Source organism: Micropterus salmoides, unplaced genomic scaffold (assembly GCF_014851395.1).
Source record: "Micropterus salmoides isolate LMB-PRFRI ecotype aquatic unplaced genomic scaffold, ASM1485139v1 Ms_hic_scaffold_4, whole genome shotgun sequence".
In the NCBI taxonomy this organism is placed as follows: Eukaryota; Metazoa; Chordata; class Actinopteri; order Centrarchiformes; family Centrarchidae; genus Micropterus; species Micropterus salmoides.
The window spans coordinates 21,292,803-21,316,121 of NW_024043372.1; the positions used below are offsets into that span (position 1 = coordinate 21,292,803).

Sequence of the window (23,319 nt, forward strand, 5' to 3'; positions counted from 1 at the left end):
AATGCAGTACTAGGTCATAGCGCGAGACAGATGATCTCATTCAGATTTAAAACCTCTTTTCCAAGAGAGACCTGGCCAAAATAGCAGCATATTGACAAAGCAGAGTTACAACTATGAACACAAGCTCATGCACAACAACAAACAACAATTAACAAGACCCTTATGATACATAAACAAACGACATTAGACTACTTAAAAGTACAATTTATACATACCGTAGGTTTAAAGGATTTAGTTATTTTAAAAGCAGTGACAACAATTTATAGCGTTTACTTCCAAGTCTTTGATGCCCTGTTTAAATTCACCAAAAGGGATCAGATTTCACAAACTGCAAATCAGTCTGCAATGTGTTCCTGGTGGATGGGGCAGCATAACTAAAGGCCTTCTTACCGAGCTCTGTACGGACCGTAGGTACAGATAACAAATACAGGTTACTGGAGCGCAAATTATAGGAACTTATGTTGCATTATATATAAGTCCAAACATAAGAGGGGAGCATATGCAACATAGACTTGTAAATAAAAGTGAGCCAATGTATGTGCCTCCTCACTGATAATGAGGGCCAGTTTGTCATTTTGTACAAGGTACAATGATGTGTTGATGCTTTACATCCAGTCACAAACCTCAAAGCACTAATGATAGTTTTAGTAACATGCGCATACCATTACCACAGAAGTGAGTGGTAATGGGAGTTTTGTTAGTGTAATGAATTCACAAGAATTGATCACACAATATTCCCCATGTTGTAATCAAGTTATTTATCTAGCCTACTTTGTTTGCTAAATCCAATTACTTTTGTTGTTACTCAGGACTGGATTAAAAGTGAGGGAATTGCCCAAGGGCCCTAGAGCCACAGGAGCCCCAGATCACTTGGGCTGTCTATTTGCAATATCGGTAACATTTCTTTTTGTAATTTGCATTACCAAAGCACAATCACAAAATTAAGATGTATGGGCCCTAATGTGGTCGCGTAGGCTCTAGGGCTCTGTGAAACAAAGAATCTAGCGTTAATGCCTTTAATATTTCAGTTGACATATTTACATGGTGCATATCCTTAAACACATTTGGGTTTAATCAAATCAAATTTATCGTCAACCGCTTGCTGCGTACAGGGTCGAGGGGAAATCAAATTGATTTCATCTTCTTTTTTTCAAAGTGCAACACCGCATTAATACGCAGGGCGGCAGTAAAGAGCCATGTTTCCTATGATGTCTCTTATTGAGTGGATGTGCGACCGAAGTCTACATTAAAACACTGCTTGGCTCTTATACATTACATCAGGATTTGAGGGAAGTGTTTGGGAAGTAGGCTACTGTGGGTGAATTCCCAGGCTTGAGTGTAGCGTCACTCCTGCCCTGCTCTCTCTGCTTGATGCAGCGATGATGAGGGGCGGTCGTCTGCAGCTATTATGCCTCTTGTCGTCACAGCAGCAGTCTTTTATCAACAGTGTGGAACACAGCCCCGCGGCTCTCAATGTGAGCAACCTACTCGGGATATAACGCGGTAACACGATGGCTACGGAAAACTTGGAATTGAACGGTGTTGCTGACCGAAACGGCGAGCCCGAGGTAAGACAGCGACGCCTGCTACAAGGGACAGCATAGTTTATTGTTCAGTCACCACTAATCCTGCTCTGTGAAGGGTAACAAATCCCCACAGACTCAGTTCCCAGTCCAAGTAGAAACTCGTCGGTCATACTGGGGATCGATGGCTGCCTCCTCTCTCATCCTTCATCCCGGTGTTGTTTGGTTAGCTCAAGGCAAATTTCAACGTTTCACTAGTTTTAAACGAACTTGTGTTCGTGTTGTTGTGTGTTCGCCTCGGCTCCTCTCCTGTTTAGTTACCTACAAAGGCTCAGTTTACACATAAAGACAGACGACACAGAGGAGCACATAACCATCATTGCTCTGTAAAGGAATCCAGGTCGGTCAGCTCAGCGACCTGAACCAGGGTCAATCAGTTCATGATTTGTCCAAGTGGGTTGAAGCGGTACATAATGTGAATAACTTCACATTCTTACATTTCATTGTTGTTTTAATTTAATTCAAAATATAACTTATCTCTCTTAAATATAGCTTACTTTTAAATGGAATATCCTGCGCATTGTCGTTGTTTCAAATAAAAGAAGGGAAATTGTGATTGTCATTTTTATTTCTTTTAATAGACAAAACTATTAACCAAAACAAATATTGGTACAGGTTCATTATTTACTCAAATTTAATAACCGCTAACTGCTTGTTCTCTTGTTTCTGAGCTCCTTTAACCTTTTATACTGTAAAAATGATTAGTGGAAGTGGAAGCACTGCAGTTAAAGTGTCACCAACATAAATATATTTTTTTCAGATTATCAGAAGGCAAAACGTCCTTTAAAAAGACTTTAGAAACTCGCTCTGTCTTTATCTTTCTTATATTTTTCTACCTGCTTTGTTTATTGCTAAGCACCAAAACACCAAAGCAGATTCCTTGTATGTGTAAACCTACATGGCAGTAAAGCTAATTCAGATTCTGAGTGGGGAAATTCAAAGACAGATGACCACTCCCTGGAAAGCCCGGGATGCAGGGAGCTGTGAGTGGGAAGAAGGCAATAACAAAAAGAGAAAATGAAGCTGTAACAGTACCATAATGTGAGAGTGAGAGATTTAGTGGGTGACACACTCATCTCCTGGTCTGCCACAAGAGCACCTTTTTCCTCTGTGGCCTTGCAGGGTTTCAGAGGTGCAGAAAGGGGAGCGCTGAGTTGAACCTCAGCGTATGATGCTGCCAACTTGGGCACAAGGGTGGCACTGTTGGACTGCTGGATTACACACCACCCAGATGAAAGCCTGAGTGCTGAACTAAACTCATAAAGAGAAAGAAAGGTCTTGACAGTTACCCAAGTTTCCTGCGATGTAATGTTTATAATGCAGAGGAAGGAAATAGATTCCTCCACACAGTCTGTGCCTGGGGAGATAAGTCAGTCTATTTGAGTGTTAAAACTGGGGCAGGCAATTCATTTTAGAACCATTTTTTGTTGTATTTGTCGAAATTCTCTTTACATTCGTACAGCAATCAATAAATCAAAATCTCTGAAACGAAAAAAAAAAACATCTGGTATCTGTGGATGTTGCAGGACTGCGATAGGCACAACCAGTCGTTTAATCTGGCCCAAATGAAACGATTGGCCTTCCTTGCTACCTGCGCTCACTCTGGCTGTTCCCTCACAATGTGTTTTGGGGAGTGGCTTTGGAGGCCTGAAGGAAGGGTGAGGGATTTTTCCGGTTGGATACTTTAACTGTCTCGCAGTCTCTTCTCCTACGCCAGCGTTAACATGCTTTGTAACGTGCTAATTACTCACTTCACTCACTTTTTCCACTTTATTTGGGTTGGGACTTTTCTACACACTTTTGTTTTAGATGTGTGAATTGGTCAGCCTATAAAAAGGGGATGTGGTATGACAAATAATTTTTTAACCTCTGGGCTGAAACTAACTTACCGACCTACTAAGATATGGAGGTTCCTGTTTTAATTCAGCCACTGAACACTTTCACTTCCAGTCATATCTTCCACAGCAAACAATATTTGTGTTTGCACAAGTCTGGGTTTTTTAAGATAATCATTTTTATTATGTTGAACTTTTGGCTCTAGTGAAAAAGTTCTTGTTTGTGGTGACATACTTCTCTAATTTGTAAAGCTAAGTGGAAGACTTAGAGCCTACAAAACAATCCCCACATATCTCTGATTCATCCATCTTGAAACATAAGAAGACAAATTCACTGGCTTCAACTTATATTCAAGTGTATTCATTTAGCTGACGCTTTTATCCAAAGCGACTTACAATTGCTATACATGTCAGAGGTCGCATGCCTCTGGAGCAACAAGGGGTATCACAAATGAGAGTGTCCTCCAGCCCACTTGATGTAATACCTACAAAATTTTTACTGAAAGTAATAGATTCTGTTGGGCCCCATTTGATCTCTGTTTTCAACAGCTCCCTATGTACTGGTTGTGTCCCTGATTATTTTAAAACGACTTGCGTGAACCCACTTTTAAAGAAACCTGGTTTAGATCCCTCCCTCCCACATAATTTTAGACCAATTTCAAAACTGCCTTGAACAGCCTGCCCGAGGAAATCAGGTCAGCTGAGTCAGTGAACTCTTTAAAGTCCCTTCTTAAAACATACTTTTATAGGAGAGCCTTTCCCGATCTTATTTGACTTTATTTAATCCCTTTTATTTTAGAAATGTTATATTTATCTTAAACATGTATTTTAGTCTTTTCATCTTGTATTGTTTTTGTATTATTGTCTTTACACTTGTTAAAGCACTTTGTAACTTGTTTTTGAAAAGTGCTCTACAAATAAAGATTGTTATTGAATGTCTTGCTCATGGACACAATGGTGGATTCCCACAGTGGGCATTGAACCCAGGTCTCTCACAACAAAGGCAAGCATCTTATCTATGTGCCACCACCACCTATTCCTTTTAATTGCCCTATTAGTGGTTGTAAAGTTCTTTATATTTCTGTAATTATTATCATTGATTTGTTTTTTTGTTTTTCTGGGTGGTTTTTGTTGGGGTTGCTCTGTATTGGTGGTTCTGTGTGTGTTTGTCTGTTGTCTGTCTGTACATTGACAAATGTATAATTGCACTTTTTTTTTTGTCGCTGTTCTTTTGTGATGGTAGTGATGTACTTTAGGACCCCCTTGAAAACGAGATGGTGCATCTCAAGGGTTTTATCCTATTAAATAAATTTGAAAATGAAATTTGATTCCCTAAGAACGGTAAAACTTACTTTGCAGTCGGCAGGTCACATATTTATATGAAATCGAGTATTACAGTAGCAGCAGAGTGCTTTCATTTTCATTCTCCATGTTAAAGTAACCTTTTAAATACCACAATTACACAAGTTTCAGAACATGAAAGCATGGCGCTTTTGCAGTGTGAGTGTTTCAGTGGTGAAAAGGGTCATAAAGGCTCAGAAAAGTCTAATTTCAAGCATATTTAGTTAGGTGAGAGCTGTTGAGTTCTCAGTAGAAGTAGTAGAAGTGCATTTACATACACCTGAGTGATTACATCATAGAAATATTAACTGACATCTGATGACAATATTTTTTGTTAGTGAGATCCATTATGAAATAGCCATTAATCAAAAAATATTAAAGAACAATCTGAAATCCTGTACTGACCCAGCTTGTTCAACTATCACATTGCTAGACATTGCTTGTGTGTCATTCTAAGGATGAGGATATTTTATTGTCGTTCCAAAACATGTTATACATGAAAGGGATCAAATTTAGATACTCAGGTCCTGGTGCAGGTAATAGCAATAATAAAAACCAAGAAAAGACCGCACACAATAAACCAACATTAAAATAATATTAGTAAATAAATAAACATCATGCTAATGTCAGGGTTTGTGTGTTGCGTTCAGGTCCCGCAGCCAGGCCTCTGGAGGAGGCAACAGAGACCTCTGAACATGAACCATTACGCCAATAAGAAGAGTGCCGCAGAGAGCATGCTGGATGTGGCTCTACTGATGGCTAATGCCTCACAGCTGAAGGCGGTGCTGGAGCAAGGACCGGACTTCACCTTCTATGTGCCCCTTATTACGCTCATTAGCATCTCCCTCATCCTGCAAATCGTGGTTGGAGTTTTGCTCATCTTCATTGGTAAGTCTGGAGTTTGTTTCTGTCATTGGCCTGTTAGCATTCACAAAAGACTAAAAATATTAAATATATATAATGTATTGTTTTAGTCCTCTACTGCACAAGTAATTCTTTTAGCATCTTTGGCTGCAGCATGGTGTGAAGTACATGGGATATTATGTTTATTTACTATTACTTTGTCCAGACTAGCTAAAAGTGACAACAGTGTGTGAAACCCTGTACTCAAAACTCCCACGCCGTGAGTGACACTGAAGTTACACAGCCACACGCACATTTTTAAGTTACAAGCATAACCTTTTGGGCCTGCTTTTACTACCACAACTTGTGCTTGTAACAATGTGTGTGCATGTGCAACTAACATCAGACCCGAGTTATGCGATCATAGCTGACAACGGCTTTCACTTTGTACTCAGACGTTCACAAAAGCAGCTTTTCTTTTTTTCTTCTCAATCTTTGATATCATTCATGCACATTTTTTATTTAGCCATTGCTGTTTTTTCCCTATAACTGCCAATCTTTTCTACAAATTTACAAGAAAGCACAAACTTGAATTTCTTGTGCTGTTTTTTTGTCACGTTTACAAAAGGATGATTTTCAACCAAGTGCCTTGAAATCATTTAGATGCACATCATTTCACAAAATTTTATTTAACCTTATTTAGACACATACACAGGAAGAAAGACCGGTCAGTAGCTTCTAGTTTTAAAAAGCTTTTGGGGAAAAAAAGTCATAGATTTGGCAACACTAAAATGGCCAGGGACTTTCCTTTAAATATTCTCTTTTTAGACCAGCAAGGCATGTAATGTCCCAGTGAAGCAAGAAGCTAATTATTCACCTGAAGGCAGTGCAGTCAGATGCTGTTTAGATCACAGTGCAGTATTTCTCAGTAATGATTACTTCACCGCTGATGTGGCAGAAAACTCTGTGCTTCACCTTTCTGGGCAATGGAGGATATTCCTGCTGACAAAGCAAAATTGTGCTCTCAAGAGTGATGTCTCCATGTTTCATTTCTCTTTTGACAGTTAAGTGGAACCTGAATGATGAAAGCATGCACTTCAAGTTGAACATTATGGAGAATTTCGCCACAGCCTTCGTCTTCATCATAGTCGTGGTCAACGTCTTCATCACAGCCTTTGGTGTCCAGCGACCCAACCCAAGTGCTTGATCACCCTTTAGATGACTCTCCATGCCGGCTGATGAACTTAGTAAAGATGCACCTCCACATGATTTGTGAAAATGGACCGGACGTATATTTATTCACCAAACTAAATGGCATGCAGGTGCATTTGCCATTCTGTAATTCAACCTCCCAGGCTTGTCACTTGATACCCACCCGGTGATGATGTGTGTGTGTGTGTGTGTGTGTGTGTGTGTGTGTTAGAGGGGTTCCCTTATCTGACCATAGCTATGGACAAATGTGCAGTCAGCTTCCATTTCATGTGGGTATTCACCAGTTTGTTACCTCTTCTTGTACTCAGGACTGATGCATATAAACGGTTGCCTTTACTTATCAAGCAAATGTATCGGGAGCAACATACTGTATGTCAGTCACAACCATTGTGAATATTTCCTGAAAAAAAAAAGACATCCTGCTGTTATTGTTAAGTTTGAAATGTGTCAGTACCTGCAGTCTAATCCGAATGTATGCCTACAAAAAAAACTTGATCACCAAAGCAAAATCCAAATGAAAGTCTTAGTAGTAAGTGCCAGGAGCCACCTTGGCCTTCTGCTGCTCATGTGGCATTACATGATAAAAAAGCCTTATTATGAGGCCAGATTTTCTGTTTACAACTGATTAGTTAAGTGGACCTTACATGCTTTGTTTAAGTGCTATGCAAAGTCTAGTGTGTAAAGTTTTACCTGTATATATTAGTTTATGTCTACAAGTGTTTATATAGTGTATGTGATCACTAACGGGCTTTTTTTAAATCACTTTTTTTAACGGACCAAAAATTGTCACAGCTTCTACTATAAATCTTGTAGTATACACTGTGACAACAATTTTAAATGATATTTTATAAATAAAAACTACAAACATGACAAGATGTGTTTTCTGTCCTGTTTATTCATATCATGCAATGTTTTTTTAATTGTACAAAGACAAAAGTCTCAATCCTACAAATGATGGCACTTGTAAATTTAAGGCATTTTTACATGACAGTACACACAGAATGTGACTAAATGTCAGGCACTGGACCTCAATGAGGAGACGTTAATTGACAACCATGAGAAATATCAATATTTCCTTGATAGAACAATATTACAAAAGTGTTGAGTACAAGGAATAACAACAAACCATGCAAGTTGCATAAATGTTTTCTGGTATTGGCATCAGATGTGCTGAAGTTTAACCACCATACCACAAAGAAATACAGTTTAACAAAAGCACTATCATGATAGTAATTGTTATGCGCTCTATGATACATATAAAAGAAACTGTTTACAAACAGCCTGAGTAAAACTATCAAATTGTATATGCCTGTCATTTTATGGTTAAATTAATTTACTGCCAGACACATTTAAAATAGGCTTATTAGAAACGTCTCAATATAGACCTAGTGGTCAAAAAGGCACAGTAAGAACTAAAACTATATTATGTATAAATGGCTGGGGTGGGACATTTACTTAAACCCTCTTCTACTATTTCTTCTATGCGATAGACAACAGACCGAGCCAACGTTAATGTAAGCCAACAGGAAAAATATAAAAATAAGTTTCCATCCTGTCCGACCCCGCGGAACAAAGAGAGGAGGAAATATTCTGGCATGTTTCCGGTCTGCACTTACGGTGAAAACAGGAGCCGTGAATAAGAAATGAAGGGAGTACGGCATTGTTTCACACAAACTATGTGCGCGCGTGTGTGTGTATGGATTTCAAAGATGAAAAAATGTGGTTAGAGATGCCACGAAGTAAGTGGCAGTGCCTTAACCGTATGTGTGTTGATGGCCACAGGGACCAATTCCATCCTTGTCAAGGGGAGTGCTAACCTTCTCTCCTTTCATACAACACGACTACATGAAGCAACGCGTCACATTATATATACTGACTTACAATACTTGGTTTCACTCATGGTGCAATTTCCGGTGTATTGGCATTACAGATACAGCTGAACAAATCTCCTGTTTGTTCTATTTCAAACACACTAATCTGGGTTTACCCTTCATTATTACCATTCTTCAATTGACATTTGTACATTTTGCTTTAGTCGTTCATCTACCCAAGATGCACTGCGCTGGTAGAGCGGGACATCATTGGTAGAAGAAATCACGTGATGGCAAAATTCACTATAAACCTTTTTAAATACAGTCTATGCTATAAACGCGTCTGAAGTAACCATACGGACATCGCTCCACAGTATTCCTGCCTGTTCACATGAGTATCTCCTTTTTGTCTAACTGTGAGCAGCAAAATTTCGGGAAGCTCTTACGAAACCAACAGAAGCCGGACTGTGTTTGGTGAAGTCACTTTTGTCCACAAGAGGGCGGTTATGTTCTACAAAGAGCTGGGTGTCATGGACTGCACCATTGATTGTACCCGCTGACACTAATCCTCGTTTCTGAGTTGGGGGATAACTGAGCAGAAAAGAAAGAGTAATTCTCAAATTACCCAAATAAATGCACATGGCAAAGAAGTGCTGTCTGAGCAAAAATAAAATGTTGAAAAATGTTGATATGAGTTTTCACACCAAAGTGTAATTAAGCAAATACGTTGAAGGTTGTTGCTTTATATTGTAGGCTGATCCTATATAGTTAATAATGTAACACCAAGTTTCAATATTTTGTTATTTTAGCAACATTTTGTCACTAATGCAGTCAGTTTTTCTCGTTTAATTGGTTTGTAAAAGCTGCTTTATGCCACATTTGAAGACTGTAGCAAACACCTTGTTTAATGAGCTTGCTTTTGATCTCTGTGATTATCCCTCTAAAGTATACGATCCCTTTAACCCACTTAAATAGGTATCAGCATATAAGGAAATAAGAGCATTGTGCCAAATGTAACTATGAATTTGCTCTGTCTTTCCCATTTCAGATCACAAGCAAAACAATATATACAACTGTGTACAAAATTAGTATTCAACTCTTGGGAAAAGATATATTGTGCTGTGCTTTGGTATAAGTAGCTTTCATAAGAGCAGCTCTGGGGAAGCACCTGGTGTGAGGGAGTCACCCCTTCATCACTTCATTCACTTCATGAGGCTTTCTTCAGTGTACCATATGAGAACCTCCTGAGCCTTTCTTTGCAAACCCAGAGTAGCCATCCCAAGGGCCCGGCTACCTCCCGTCACTTTAGCCTCTGCAGAACAAAGACTCCTTCTTAGTAACACTGAATTAACAGCATGAAGTAGAATATTTTCAGGAGCATGCATGCACTAAAGTTGATTTATACATATAATATACCAGTCAATAGGCGGAAAACTGGAAAAAGCTACTTACCACTGTAGTAATAGAGCAAAGCCATTCCCACTGCGACGCTGAAACAACCCAGAAAGAAGAGGGGACCTGGAAAGAGGTAAACACATCACAACAACGTAAATGTAATTCATTTTTAAAAAGTGGCTGTTCTGGCTGTTCCTTATTTTGTGATTTTTTTGAAGGTCATCACTAAATCATCTACTGACTATTTTATGATGTTGCTGCCTTACATCTGAATCTGATCTGATCTGAGTGAATCTGAATCATTTAAGAATAGTAGTTTAATCATTTGAACATTAACACTGCCTGCAACAATGCACACCCATTGACATGCATTCTTTTACATGAACATCTTACCTCTGTCATTCAGAACATATCTCTGGTGGTAGACACGTCGATATTTGAGCGGATCTAAGGAATCTGGAGGCAGGACAGATACCTTTTATTGTGTGGACTAAAATGTAGACTATACTAGAAAACATAACTTAATATGTATAATCCATTCTGTTACGTCCAAATAATAAATGAGTATCTCACTGGGATTACACATGATTTAGAGAAGCAGGATTTGGGGACTGACCTCTGAGGCGGAGCCGTGTGGGCAAGCTGAAGTATACCTCCTCTACATGCAGGTGAAGGGCTCTGTAAAACTCCCTGCAGGCTTCCTCTCCTTTCTCCTGCAGGTGTGTCAGGAGCTCACCCAACTGAACACTTGTGGGCACGTCCAAGTTTCGGAACTGGATAACAATAACAACAGTTATTATGGGATATTTTTGGTCCCCAAACGGAAATGTTCCCTTTTCAAGTTTTTGCATAGTAAACCTACATTATAGATTAAACTACAACACATATACAGCTACTGCTGCATTACATGCTTCTTACAAATAAACACCATATAATATAGGACATGGCTCATTCATCTATGATGAATACTTTTAGTTTTGATACTTTAGCACATTTTGCAAGTAGCCACACCTGTGAAAAAGATTTTTAATGCAGACCTTTTACTTAAAACGGAGTATTTTTACCGTGTGGTGTGGTATTGCTTTTACTTCATCTCTTTTTTCCATCACTGCCTGTATGCGACCAAGACAGATAAGTACTTTGTGCATGAGGACTTACTTTGGTGGCCTCCTTGTCTGTGAGGATCTGCGGGTAGATTCTGTTGAGCTGCAGAATGAGTTTGTCCACCAGCTCCGTGTCAAGTCTCCGGTCAGCTCTGAGGAAGGCGCTGTCCTCTATCAGCTGCTCATGAAAACTGTCTGTGCATGTCAACAGAGAGACGTTTTAAACAATGACTAGTGTTTAGTGTATTTAGTGTAACCAGCAAGACGCTTCCATTCACTGTCTGATAATAGGCTACCATTGGAAAGGGACGTCAGTAACATATCCGTACATAGACATATCTCCCGTCTTTCCTCGTACTAACTGTTGCAACAGAGGCGTATGAGGGCACGGAGGATCGGGAATGCTGCGAAAAAACTTATTCAACTAATTGTGTGTTGACAGCGAAATGAAAAGTAAGGCGCTTTCTCCTGTCAAGAGTGTTGTAAAGAAACTTTTCAGAGCTCAACAGGACAGACGTTGCATTGTCTTTGTGAAAACGAGGCAACTTTTCAGGTCGTCAGTGCCGTGGTAATGCTCGTGGCTTGAAAGACATTAAATAAACTAAACAGAAGGTTAAAAACATGGTGAAATAAGCGCTATTTTTAGTTAAAGAAATACACGAACCTCCCATTGTGGAGTCCCCTCTGTCCTTTGTGTGGCCACGCCCTCTGACGTCAACCCGTAGGCAGGGAGTGACTTACGTCAACGTCTTCGTCCAAAAAGTGGGAAAAAAACTTTCCTTTATACCGGAAATGGAAATTAAGGATACGCTAAGCAATTTACTTTATAATTGACCCTTATCAGGTTTTTGATACAGATACGCAGAAGAAACAGAATTTGATCTATCTGTGTATCACTTTAAACAACAAAGTGTATGTACATTACTGTAAATTGAACAGCTGTTTGAGAGTCCCTTGAACAATTGTACTTCTTTTTTTAATTATTTGTTGTCATGGACATAAAGTTCAAATTATTGTTAGATCTGAGGACTAAATTTGGTGTATTGCTTATTTGTACAGTATATTCTATATAATTTGAGACTTCTGTATGCACAAAAATTCACCATGCTGAATGGATCTGTTTCAGAAAAAGTAACAATATACAGTCACTACCTACCCACTGTACAGAACCACCAATATTGTACTCACTAGTGGCAAGTAATAAGTCCAATTTATATTTGATTTTCATTTCTCAACAGTGAAAGAATAAACGCTTTATTGTAAAATTGTTAGTAAATCTATTTTCTAAAATAACAAAGACCCCCAGTATTGTGAAAGTTAGCTTTATTTCTTCACCAGTCATAAGGTTTAGCAGAGACAGTAGCCCACAGTCATGCATCTTGCTAGTGATTTACCACAAGTTCAGTCTTACAGATATTCTGACCAGCCACCTCCACTCAAGCTCCCTTATGAAAAAAAAAGGATGATGACATCCTGTAGTCTGAACAGTGTCAAATAAATATAATTGCAGAAATAGTAAAAACATACAAAATCAATTAGGACCAAGTATGTGAGCAACAATGTGTAAAATATTTTTTTACATAGCATAAACATTTATTTTCTTCCTCTTGCCATGTTTTACAAATTGCACTTGTATAAACAAAACACAGCATGGCACCGCAGGATTATTGTTTGCAGATAATGCATTTTAGGACTCAAAAGGTTTACAAAAAGCTGTTTTAAAACAATTACAATAAAAACTCTCCTTCATGATAAAGTGTATGAATACTATTAACATCTGACCTTAACTTAGAAATATTTAAATAAGCTTTGTATTAATACTCTTCCTTAGTGATAACAAGCATACTTGAATTTGAAGCTCCATATTTTCAGGGTCATAAGGTAAAAACAAATAGTTATTGAAAAATCTTGATAACCTCGACAGCTTGTTCCTACGGGCTGTCAGTAAGGCACCATTAAATCTAAGGCCAAAAGAAAAAAAACTACAGCAGAAAAGTCTCTTTTGCTTGATTTCAACTAGTGAGTTGAAGTTCTGTTTTTTAAAGAATTCCCACATATCTGCTTTTACTACTATGAAATAGGGAATAAATAGGGCTAAAATATGGTGAATCGCTTGAAAATGTAGTCAACAATCTGGCAGATAAACATACACATCCAGTAAACACATTGTATAATACTTGAAACAATTAGTATGATTTTAGAAAGAAAGAGGAATCACCTCAGAGCAAATAAGTAAAACAAAAAGTGCTCAGTCAGGGTAACACAGGCAATGAGTAATCAGCAAAACACCCATCTTTATTCCTCCTCTGGTTCAGTAATAATAGTGGTGCATAGTGTTGGAAGACTTAGGGACTACAGTGGGCAGATGAAGCGATGAGTCATCCTTTCTGCAGTCAAAATGTTTAACAGAATTGTGCATACTTGTTTTTGGCACTCTAAAACAAGGCCCTTGGCAAATACTGTTTGAAATGTTCTTGTGTTAGCGATGACCATTATTAGATAGTGAAGGAACCAGGACCACAGATGATTGGCAACTGTCACAGACACTTTGACGGACCTCCTTAAGGACACTTGGCATAATAGATTTACTGCAAATGGAAAGATAAAGAAAATCACATTAAATTGATTGATTGTTGAAATTCCAATTTCCACTGCATTAGTGAGATGAAGTATATCAATGAAGTTAACAGTTAGGAAAGTTAGATGGCTGCAGGAAGCAGAGGACTGAGGAGTGTTAGAGTCTCTGATATTACAGGGAATGTGTTGTGTCACCTAAAGCCAACTGTTACGTAAATGTTTTATCTCACTCTTTAATGCAGACACAGACATTTAAAATTCCTTTTAATATATTTGATACAGAAAAGAGAAAATAGAGAATAGCATCTTATTTATAATAGAAACACATGAATATTAAAGTAAAAACAGTTTCTTGGTTCATCTTTGGTAATCACCCTAAATTAAATTCAAAGTGGTACCGTGTTTTTTCTCTCACATGCTATTTTGGACCAATAAGAGTAAAAGAAGCTGCTTTCTGAACTGGGGTTACATAAAAATTAATGTTGAAAGAGAAACAAAGAGGTAGGTTACATATATGCTAGCAGATTTGTAGTACAACTTCCCAGGTTCGTGCAACTGAAAAGTTTGTTAGATTTCTGTTTTAATGTCTCATATAATAAAATGGTAACAACGGTATAATAAATAGTTTCTGGCCAACTCTAGAGAAACTGTTTTCAGGCTAGTTTTACCCACAAAACAGCTCACCTGTACACAGCATACAACATGTCACAGAACTCAAACATGGAGTAAAGCTTGGTACCTTCTGTGAAAGATTCTACCTGCTTATACTCATCACAGCGTATTTGATGCCAGCCTGGAAGCAAATGTCAGTTGAATTAAAATTAGCACATAGGTTTCCAGTTTCATTTGGTTCTCAGGCCAAATAATGATATAAATACCACATGGAAAATTAAACTTACACTCCATGCTTTGGGGATTTGTGCCTTCCTTGTGCCAACTGAGTAGTCTGTATATTCATTTTATTAAAATAACTATTCAGTACAATCTTTGTCATGCTAAAAAATGAATAAGAGTAAGAGTTTTAATTTCAGTATTAAAGAGGTCGGCTTTTTCCCTCTCCTTTATTGAGTATCTTTTTGTGCATGTAATAGGTTTGCAAAGTGATAAAGCCCAAAGTCCAGCCCAAAGGGAGTTCCCATCATCCACAAAAAACACTGCTCTGAACTTGTTTGTAGTCCAGCCTTTTCCTTTGATCCCTGTGACAACACAGCAAAACACGCATCATAACACTCGCCAAGCAACTAGTCCGACACGCAAATACACCGGTGGAAAAACACACTGAGCTGCAGCACACACAGTGACAAGATGTCCGCTCACTGTTTCTCCTCTCCCTTCCAAACATGAGCTACCCTCCAGGCAGTCAACGGACATAAAGTTGTTACTGTGATGTAGAGACAGAGCTCAGTTAAAACTTAATGTATGAAAGATACATTTGTTACAGATTAATAACTCACCACTCTGAAACTCTTGCTCCAGTCTATGTTGCTAAGCTGGTAAGGGGAACATGTACAGCTGAACCGAAGCCGTGTTTGCCTCAGGACCCGCCCTACTCTGCTCCTGATTGGCTACCAGTCCTTAACTAGGAAGTGCGCATGCGGAACTCCCAACAAAGATCTTGTATTGGTGAGATGCATCACTCCAAAGCTAAAACAAAGCCTTCAACACACAGGGTGAAAAGAGGAGCTGCAGCAATGTGCAGTATGACAAAATATGTTGTTTTTGAAAATAGAAACCATGACCACTTTAAGTAGTAATAATAGTAGTAATACTAGTATGCCATATAGTCTATGTGTTAGAGGTATAATGGCTACTGAAACAGAGCTTAGTGTTGAGTGTATGCAAAGTCTGCATGAGATGCAAATCTTGCAATGAATGACATAGAAGTTAAAAAAGGCCACATAAAACCTTGCACATGGCTCAGAGTTGGTTCTGCAGTGCAGCCTTTGACTTACATGATGGTTAGAAGATGCTCCCTTGCCCTTTGTTTTGCCCTTCCCTCCCACCGCTGTAGCACTGCTGCGGCGCGCCTGCTCATGGTCAAACTCCAAGTCCTCCAGGCGCTGGGTTAAGGCCAGTTTCTGCTGGATGGCCATACGTAACAGAGAATTCAGGGTCTTCTTCTCATCCTCCGCAGCAGACAGCTGCCTTTGCATGTCATCCAGCTGGGTCACATACTCGTCACACCTGAGAGAAAGAGATGGGAGAGGCAGAGAGAAGAGTGCAAGAGACGGAAAAAGAAAGAAACTAGAGATTAACATTATTTCCAGCAGGTGGAGCAATTTGCCTTCAACTGCAGCTGCCGTCACATGTTTTCTCCATTCCTCAGACTGCATTTTCCAGATGGGAGGATGAGGTCTCTGCTAGCTGACTGGTAGTATTACATCAGACGTTTCCCATAATGCTTTGCTTCTCACACACACATATACAGACACTCATACAAAATAGTTGTGCAGAATAAGCACTTAAAGGTTTTAACGTTTCTTTTTCATTATTAGGAAATTGCAATTATTAGCAGGACACACACTGTATATATGTGATATATATGATATATGTAACTGAAACAGAACAGATGTTATACATTCTGGTCTGAGCCCCCAACCAGCTGGCCACCAGGATGCCACATGATGGTTCATTTCATGTTTGCCAAGAATGAAATGTAAACCAGGGAGTATGTATATTCGTACCTTGTAGCAAACATGGCTCGAAGAGAGGAGAACGTAGCAGCATCCTCTTTTAGAGCCTTGAGTTCATTGCGGAGCTTCATTATTGTCTCAGTCACCATGGCCTTCTCGCTCTCATACTTACTCTTCAGGTTGGCCAGAGCAACCTCAGCCGTCTAAAGGGAATAAGATCTTATATCATTATTTATTTCTTACACTGGTGAGGTCTACACTCAGCGGTTATTTTTAGCTGAAGCAGAATATTCATTTCTGTCGTACTTGTCAGTTGGAGAAACAATGAACATCCTTCCTCTGAGAAACATACACAGCAGGCATGCACATTCACATATAGACACAATCAGAGTGGTCTTCTGACCTGCTTGTTGGCCTTGAGCACGGCTCTGAGAGTGGCGATCTGTTCCCTTTTGGTGCTAAGCAGGGACTTCAGTTTGAGGATCTCTCCCATGCAAGCCTCCTTGTCCTTGTCTGCCACTGTGCTCAGCTCCAGATTGGCAAGTCTCTGACGTGACAGGTCTGTGGTGCGGTCCACTGCCTGCTGCAGGTGGCGGATCTGGTCCCTGATGATTGCTACCAGGTTATAGATGTTCATGGGTTCTGGCCGGTGCTCTGGAGCTGAGGTAACTGTAGTGCCGCTCGAGTCTGACTTTCCAGGTTCAGTCTCAGAGATCAGGCCATTTGTGAGAAGTACAGAAGACTGGTGCTCCTTCCCGTCTTGCCCCCTTCTTACTATGGCCTTGCCTTCTTTGTAGTAGTCCAGCATGACGCGGTTAGGGGTCTCATTGTTGCACATACACACATGGTTGTAGAGATTGGCCAGCTCTTCACTGAAAGCTATGAGCTCATCCTGGGCCACATTAAGGCTGCCAAGTGATTCTCCTGCAGCCTCACTGACCACACGGAGCTCCTTCTCCAGGCGAGCCACCTCCGCTTTATCTGCTTGGCTAATCTTCTCTAGGGACGCCAACCTCGACCTCAACTCCTGGACGTCGCTCTCCAGCCGCGCTCGCTCATCTTCATACCGGGTTCGACACTCCTCGTACTTTGCCCTCAGAGTCTTCAGCTCCTGCCTTAACTCCCCGGCTTCAGACACGGCCACGGTGTACTTACACTGCAGAATCTCAGGTCCGTTGATGTCAAGCTCGTAGTAGTCTCCATCATCATGGCTGTCCCTGTCTTTTTCGCTGTCAAGGGCTGACTGTCGCTCCTTACTGGCCTGAAGTTTCCTCATTGCACTGAGGTTCTCGGTCAGCCTGTTGACAGTTTCCTTTTGCTCAGACACAGTCCCATAGGCCTGCTCCAAGTGCTTCTGGCTCTCCTGTAGAGAGTTGATCAGCGAGGCTTTCTCCCGCTCCACCTAACATAAAAACAAATCTTCAGTCAGTTGGTCCACTTTACAGCACATGAAAAAAAAGGTCAGCTGGAAGAATTACTCTCCTTGCCCTTCTATGGTTTAAGCCAGCATAGTTGTTTCAGTCTTTGATTTTAACAGAATGGAATTCAGTGAATATCCCATAAAATGTCCACATTTAATGAGTGTAAAAAATATATTTGATACCAATTGATATGACCATAGATGGTCTATAATCATGTATTTAGAGCAACAGGGATTGTTCTATTCTCACTTGTTGTGTACAGTCAAAGCTCTGACTGTGTATACCGTTTATATCTTGTGCAGCAACATTTTCAACAAACAACAACAAATCATGTTTTTTTCTGTTTCTGAAATCCAAAATCCTTGTGGCCATCTTTCAAATAAACTGTGGGGTGAGGCAATAAATTCTGCTTTTTTAAAACCTTGTGCATTCACTTTAGATTTCACTGGGCATCGTGCATTTAATTAGCTTCGTCTATTTCGGTCTGACAAATAGATTGTCGAATCACTGGGAACAGAGAATTAAAGAGTGATTGCCACTAATGTTAAAACTGAAAAAGAACATCTGAGGCACTGCACTGAAGCTTAACCAACAGTCTCCTTTTAATAAATGTCTTACAATTTGTCTGAGATGGAGTTGTATTACAGATTGAACTGAAGGCCAGATGAAAATGTGCCCAAGAATAATTAGTTATTCAATTATTCATGTACACATACGTACTGTGTGATTTACACATGTATATTTTTGGTGAACGTTAAATCTACTTTTGAATGAATGTGTTCAATACAGGCAAGTAATGCTGGATGGTCAAAGAGCAGCTCATGGGCGTCATTACCTGTGCAAGCTGTTGTTTAAGTTTCTGGATCTCAGAGATGTTGAGCTCGCTCAGCAGGTCGTCTACCAGGCTAGGAGCCGGCTTGAAAGCCTCTCCTCTCTTGTTCACGGCAGCTCTGTTGACTTCATCACCTTCACCAGTCTTGGCCAAGCCGTTTTCGAAGCCTCTGATCAGATCATCATTGTCAGGCTCAGTGATGGCAGAGGGATCGTCATGGAGTTTTAGGTTGTCGATGGAGATATTGAAAGAGCTGTTGTACACAGAGCCCCCAATGGTCATATAGTGGGAGAGCTCCTTGCGCAGGGTGGCCTTCTGCTCGCGCTCTGTTTTAATGGTTTCTAAGGCTTCCGTCAGTTGTCGCTCAGCGATTTCTCTCAGACGCATGGCTTCCTCCAGCTGGCTGTGTAGGCACTGGGAGTCCTCCTCCAGACGGCGGATCTCATGCTTTAGACCTTCAAATTCCACCTTAGCAGATGGTCAAAAATATAAATAAGGCTGTCAATAATTTTGCTCAGTTGATTTGTGTCCACTGTTTCTTCTCTATTAGGCCAGATGGCATATTGTCTGAAAATGAGTGAATTATATATAAAAAAAAAATAATAAAAAAATTTAAAAAAGGGGGGGGGGGGGGGAGTTATTTTGACCCCCATTTTAAATTATAGCAAACTTCAAGTGTTGGAAAGGCGCAGTGTTTTTAATTAATGTCACTTTCTTACGTGACACCAATAACGTGGCTAGTCTGAGTCATAAAAAGGTCCCTACTAACCATGATTTCCACCTAGCTCAAGAGGTGTAACAAAGTGAGTATCAAGTTCCATCTCCTTGTCTCACCTGGTTCTGTCTCAGCACAGACACTTGTTTCTGAAGAGAGATGTTCTCATCCTCCAGCTCGCTGTAGTCCTGCAGCAGACGAGCCTCCCGCACCTTGTACTCTCTGATGTCATCGCGCAGCTGACCGCGCTGCAGCTCTGCCAGCTCTGAATTCTGCACACAGCAGGAGAGGGGGAAAGAGATGGCATGCAGCATGAGAATGAACTCCAGTTAAAATAAACGTTCACTATCACTGATTGAGGAGTGAAAAATCACACTAACATCCTTGGGAGTGTGGGATCACCGTGAGTGAAATGAGGATCAGCGTGTCAGTATGTTTCACTTACCACAGGGGCAAGACTTTGGCAGGCACATGTGATGACGGAAGGAGGACATGGTCCACTTACCAATGCCATGCTACAGAGAGCCCTGGCGGAGGACATCCTTTGTGTCACTCACAGTGGACCATGACATCATCTTTCCTGCTGTTTTCACTGCAATCCTGCTAACTGACCATCCCCCACTACAAGCACAAACTTCAACTCTCTCACCCTGACAACTAGTGGAGGTTTGCACTGGGTAGTAGCACCAGCTGTGTGTAAGTTAGGGTGTAAAGATGACACTAGAGGATTTATTACCACCAGTTAGTCTGTAACTAAATCAGCTACTAAAATTGGATGCACCTTGATTATATGGGGCAAAACGTAACTAGTTTGGACGTGAAGACATAACTTAGGCAAGTGGCCAATCATTGATCAAAGATAGTGTTAGTTAGAAGTGTGCATTAGCTTTCTGGCTGGCATGAGCCACTTGGCATTGTAGTAAATTGTAGTAAACCAGATTGATACTAAAATATCAAATCAATAAATTAGGTTTCTACTGTATTACTGTGTTGCAAATGACATGCAATTAATGACAAATGATGCTGCGGGGCAGAAAAACAGCAGTTTTAGCATTAGTGAGTATAATTCCGTGATATTTTATGATTTACACCTACCCAGGGACATGTGTAACTATTTAGTTGTTACTTAGAGTTATGTTGTACCTTATCTCTGTAGAGCAACCGCTTTTATTTTAGTAGTGCATACATAACAACTAAGTAATAATTAGTAATGTTATAACTAGGCTAAGTTTGAACTTACAACTGGTGCAACAGGCTGCTGGTCTCCATGGCTCCATCTAAACTTCCATTAGCTTTACTAACCTTCTCTTTCATCCTACTTTGATTATAACTGATTACTTTACTGGACAGAGTCATACAAGTAACATGAGCTTTTCAAACACTAAAATACTTTGATTCAAGGTTACTGGCACTCATTTACAACTATCGTATAAACTCATCCAGATTTTATTCAGGAAAAACATTTAAAGTTTCCACATCTTTGCAAAATAAAAGGGTCTCATAAAAACGCACAACACACCACAGCTGTATGGTGGATCTGTAAATCAACAACGCCCAGAGAGCAATTTCACAACAGAAAGCTGATAAGATCCAGTTTTCATTGATATATACTTTATCAAGAGAATGTCTTGTAATTTTAGAGAGACTGAGATTTAAGACTCTTTATAAATTAGGACCAGCGTGAATTAAATACAACTTTATTCAAATGCGCATGAACATGTTCAATGTTTAATATTAGCATAATTAAACCATCACCTCTCTCATCTCCAGGGCAATAGACGAGAGGCGTTCGTTTTCAGCTTGGGCGCTGGTGAGGGAGGCTTTGGCCTGTCGGACCTCATTCTGCAGCTCAAGGACCTTCTGCTGGTAGAGAGCCTCCTTACTGGCAGACTCCAGGATCAGAGACTCTTCCCTGCTTTCTCCATCTGCTGCCACCTTCTTGTGGGTTGAGTAAGCTTGTCCAAAGGCCTGTGGACAGACAGAAAGAATGAACATCAGGGAAGGCAAACTACTTTGTTCGAGGATTAATAGCCAACCTGTTTTAAGATGCACACAACAGATCAACAAGTATGACATTCACCGCATTTATTACTGGTTGACTGTTCGCCTCTCGTGTTACAGTGGACCATTCAACCAAAAGTGCTGTGTCATCCTGCTGCTACATTTTGGTGTTATTTCATGCTGTTCATATCACACACTAACAGAGCATGAGATTGAGAGCAAAGAGATTATTGCAAGCACTGAACACATCTGAATTTGTCATGCTAACATGTCAAACTGGAGCCAAGTGGAGGCTGCTGTCTTCCAAGCCACATGCAGGGAACAAAAAAACTCTGTTTGGTCTGTCTTGGAAATCTGAGTTGAGACAACCAAATTTAAGTGACAGTTAAAAGTTGAACATATCCTAAATTTAAATACAGACATATATGCATGTTTTGCCAATTACTTTTCTGCATAATACAATTTAATTATAATAAAAGAAACCTCACTATGTGTCCAATTGCCAATTCAAATCTTTGCAAACCCTTCCTTATCTTATACTCAAACTTTAACTAAGGGCAGGGTCTAATGGAGGTGACCCCTAGTTGGAATGCACGAATAGCTGGATACCAAGCAAAGAGTACAGGCTTAAGTTACCAGAACTGACAGAGTCAGCAAAACACATTAACACAGGATAAACTTGTTGATGTCAGATTCCCACAGCCAACTGACTGAAAGGCTCTGAACATCCAGCCAACAAGCACTGAGCTAAACTGGTGATGTAATAACTAATGTCCTGAAACCCACCACAGAGCTGTAGCTCTCCCCACCGGCATAGAAATCGCTCATTTTCTTCTTCAGGAGTTTTCAGTCACATAAACTGATATGTGTAACAACTAAAGCACACTGGGTGCTATTGAATCATTCATTTCCCCCACCAACATTAGTGGCAAACTCTACTTAAATGGAGAAGCAACAGTGAGAATCATGAGATACCAAGAGAATGACTACAACAATGAGTCACTTAGTGACTGGACCGTGATCTACGCCATGAATAACGTAACATGGACATAAAACACCATCAACACAACTGGGAATAAGTCATCAAAAGATCCACTGAGACTCATCCAGTGACAACACAAGTGAAGTCCTCATCTTGACAGGATGAAATGAATCTGCAATGTGTTTTGCTTCTTCAATGTGAGGATTTGATGCTTTTCTTTGTCATATATGATCGTATCCTGATTCATGTTCAAGGTTTCAGTCAGCGGTTGGTAGAATAAAACAAGTAATATGAATACATGACTTTGGGAAATTACAATATTTTCATAATCTGGCCACATTTCATAGACCAATCGATAATGAAAATAATTTTTAATTGCTGCCCTAATTGAAAACTGGACTCTATCATATAGTAATGAGTAGTAACGCTTGTAATTAAACATTGCCTTTTTTACAGCTAAGAAAGACACTGACTTCTATCTGTTCACTATTCAGAGCAGTTATCTTTACACACAATATGAACTGTTTCTGGCTTCCTGGCTACCAGTGAAAAACCACACAATGAAATATCCCACTAAATTATTAAGAGTGAGAGATGGAGGTAGTTGATAACAAGTTGCGACAACAACCGCTGAATGTTGAGGTCAATGTGTGGAAGTCATAGACTGTGTATAGTGCCTTATGATGCAGTTCCTCTAAAGTTGATAAATTGAGCCAAAGGGAAAAACCCAACTTCTCTCTTGAAATACAGTCAGAATTTCCCACAAGTTAGGATATCAATAGCTAATGTTGCTTCTTCATATGTCTGTTGTTGTGGAAATTTTAAAAATTATTGGTTTATGAAGATGGATATAACTATGGAGAAATGTATAATAGTGTATGTTTTAATTTTTAGCCTCAATCACTGTCAGAGATGGCAGCAAATGGTAAACTTCCGCGTTCAGAAATCAATGAGTTACATCGCAGACTACCATGTTCATACTAAGATGGGGAAAAAAGCTTTTGTGAGAATATGGATATACGTAATATGGCCAAA

The 23,319-nt window shown here is 39.8% G+C and overlaps 3 protein-coding genes and 1 non-coding gene across 4 annotated transcripts in view; 1 reads left to right on the forward strand and 3 right to left on the reverse strand.

The window, feature by feature from the left end:
- The first annotated feature begins 1,280 nt into the window (after positions 1 to 1,280).
- On the forward strand, positions 1,281 to 7,684 carry LOC119886138 (ninjurin-1-like). Its single transcript, XM_038696674.1, has 3 exons — positions 1,281 to 1,568; positions 5,410 to 5,647; positions 6,667 to 7,684. The coding sequence occupies exons 1-3, from the start codon at positions 1,512 to 1,514 to the stop codon at positions 6,807 to 6,809; spliced, it is 438 nt and encodes a 145-aa protein (XP_038552602.1). The 5' UTR covers positions 1,281 to 1,511; the 3' UTR covers positions 6,810 to 7,684.
- Positions 7,685 to 7,691: 7 nt separating this feature from the next.
- card19 (caspase recruitment domain family, member 19) lies at positions 7,692 to 11,854 on the reverse strand. The gene is made up of 6 exons (XM_038696673.1): positions 11,788 to 11,854; positions 11,179 to 11,318; positions 10,637 to 10,793; positions 10,414 to 10,476; positions 10,078 to 10,143; positions 7,692 to 9,937 (listed from the first exon to the last, which is right to left on the reverse strand). Exons 1-6 carry the CDS (start codon positions 11,792 to 11,794, stop codon positions 9,828 to 9,830), a joined length of 543 nt encoding a protein of 180 aa, XP_038552601.1. The 5' UTR covers positions 11,795 to 11,854; the 3' UTR covers positions 7,692 to 9,827.
- Positions 8,526 to 8,653, reverse strand: LOC119887025. Its single transcript, XR_005441605.1, has one exon. It is a non-coding gene; the product is annotated as a U6atac minor spliceosomal RNA (small nuclear RNA).
- Positions 11,855 to 12,429: 575 nt separating the features above from the next.
- bicd2 (bicaudal D homolog 2 (Drosophila)) overlaps positions 12,430 to 23,319 on the reverse strand; it is a 13,216-nt gene continuing 2,326 nt past the window's right edge. Inside the window, exons 2-8 of the mRNA XM_038696993.1 lie at positions 21,057 to 21,269; positions 19,421 to 19,573; positions 18,590 to 19,054; positions 16,737 to 17,735; positions 16,385 to 16,536; positions 15,653 to 15,884; positions 12,430 to 13,711 (exon numbers count right to left, since the gene is read on the reverse strand). Of these exons, the coding sequence (XP_038552921.1) occupies positions 13,709 to 13,711; positions 15,653 to 15,884; positions 16,385 to 16,536; positions 16,737 to 17,735; positions 18,590 to 19,054; positions 19,421 to 19,573; positions 21,057 to 21,269 (2,217 nt within the window). The 3' untranslated portion in view covers positions 12,430 to 13,708. The remainder of the gene's footprint in view (positions 13,712 to 15,652; positions 15,885 to 16,384; positions 16,537 to 16,736; positions 17,736 to 18,589; positions 19,055 to 19,420; positions 19,574 to 21,056; positions 21,270 to 23,319) is intronic.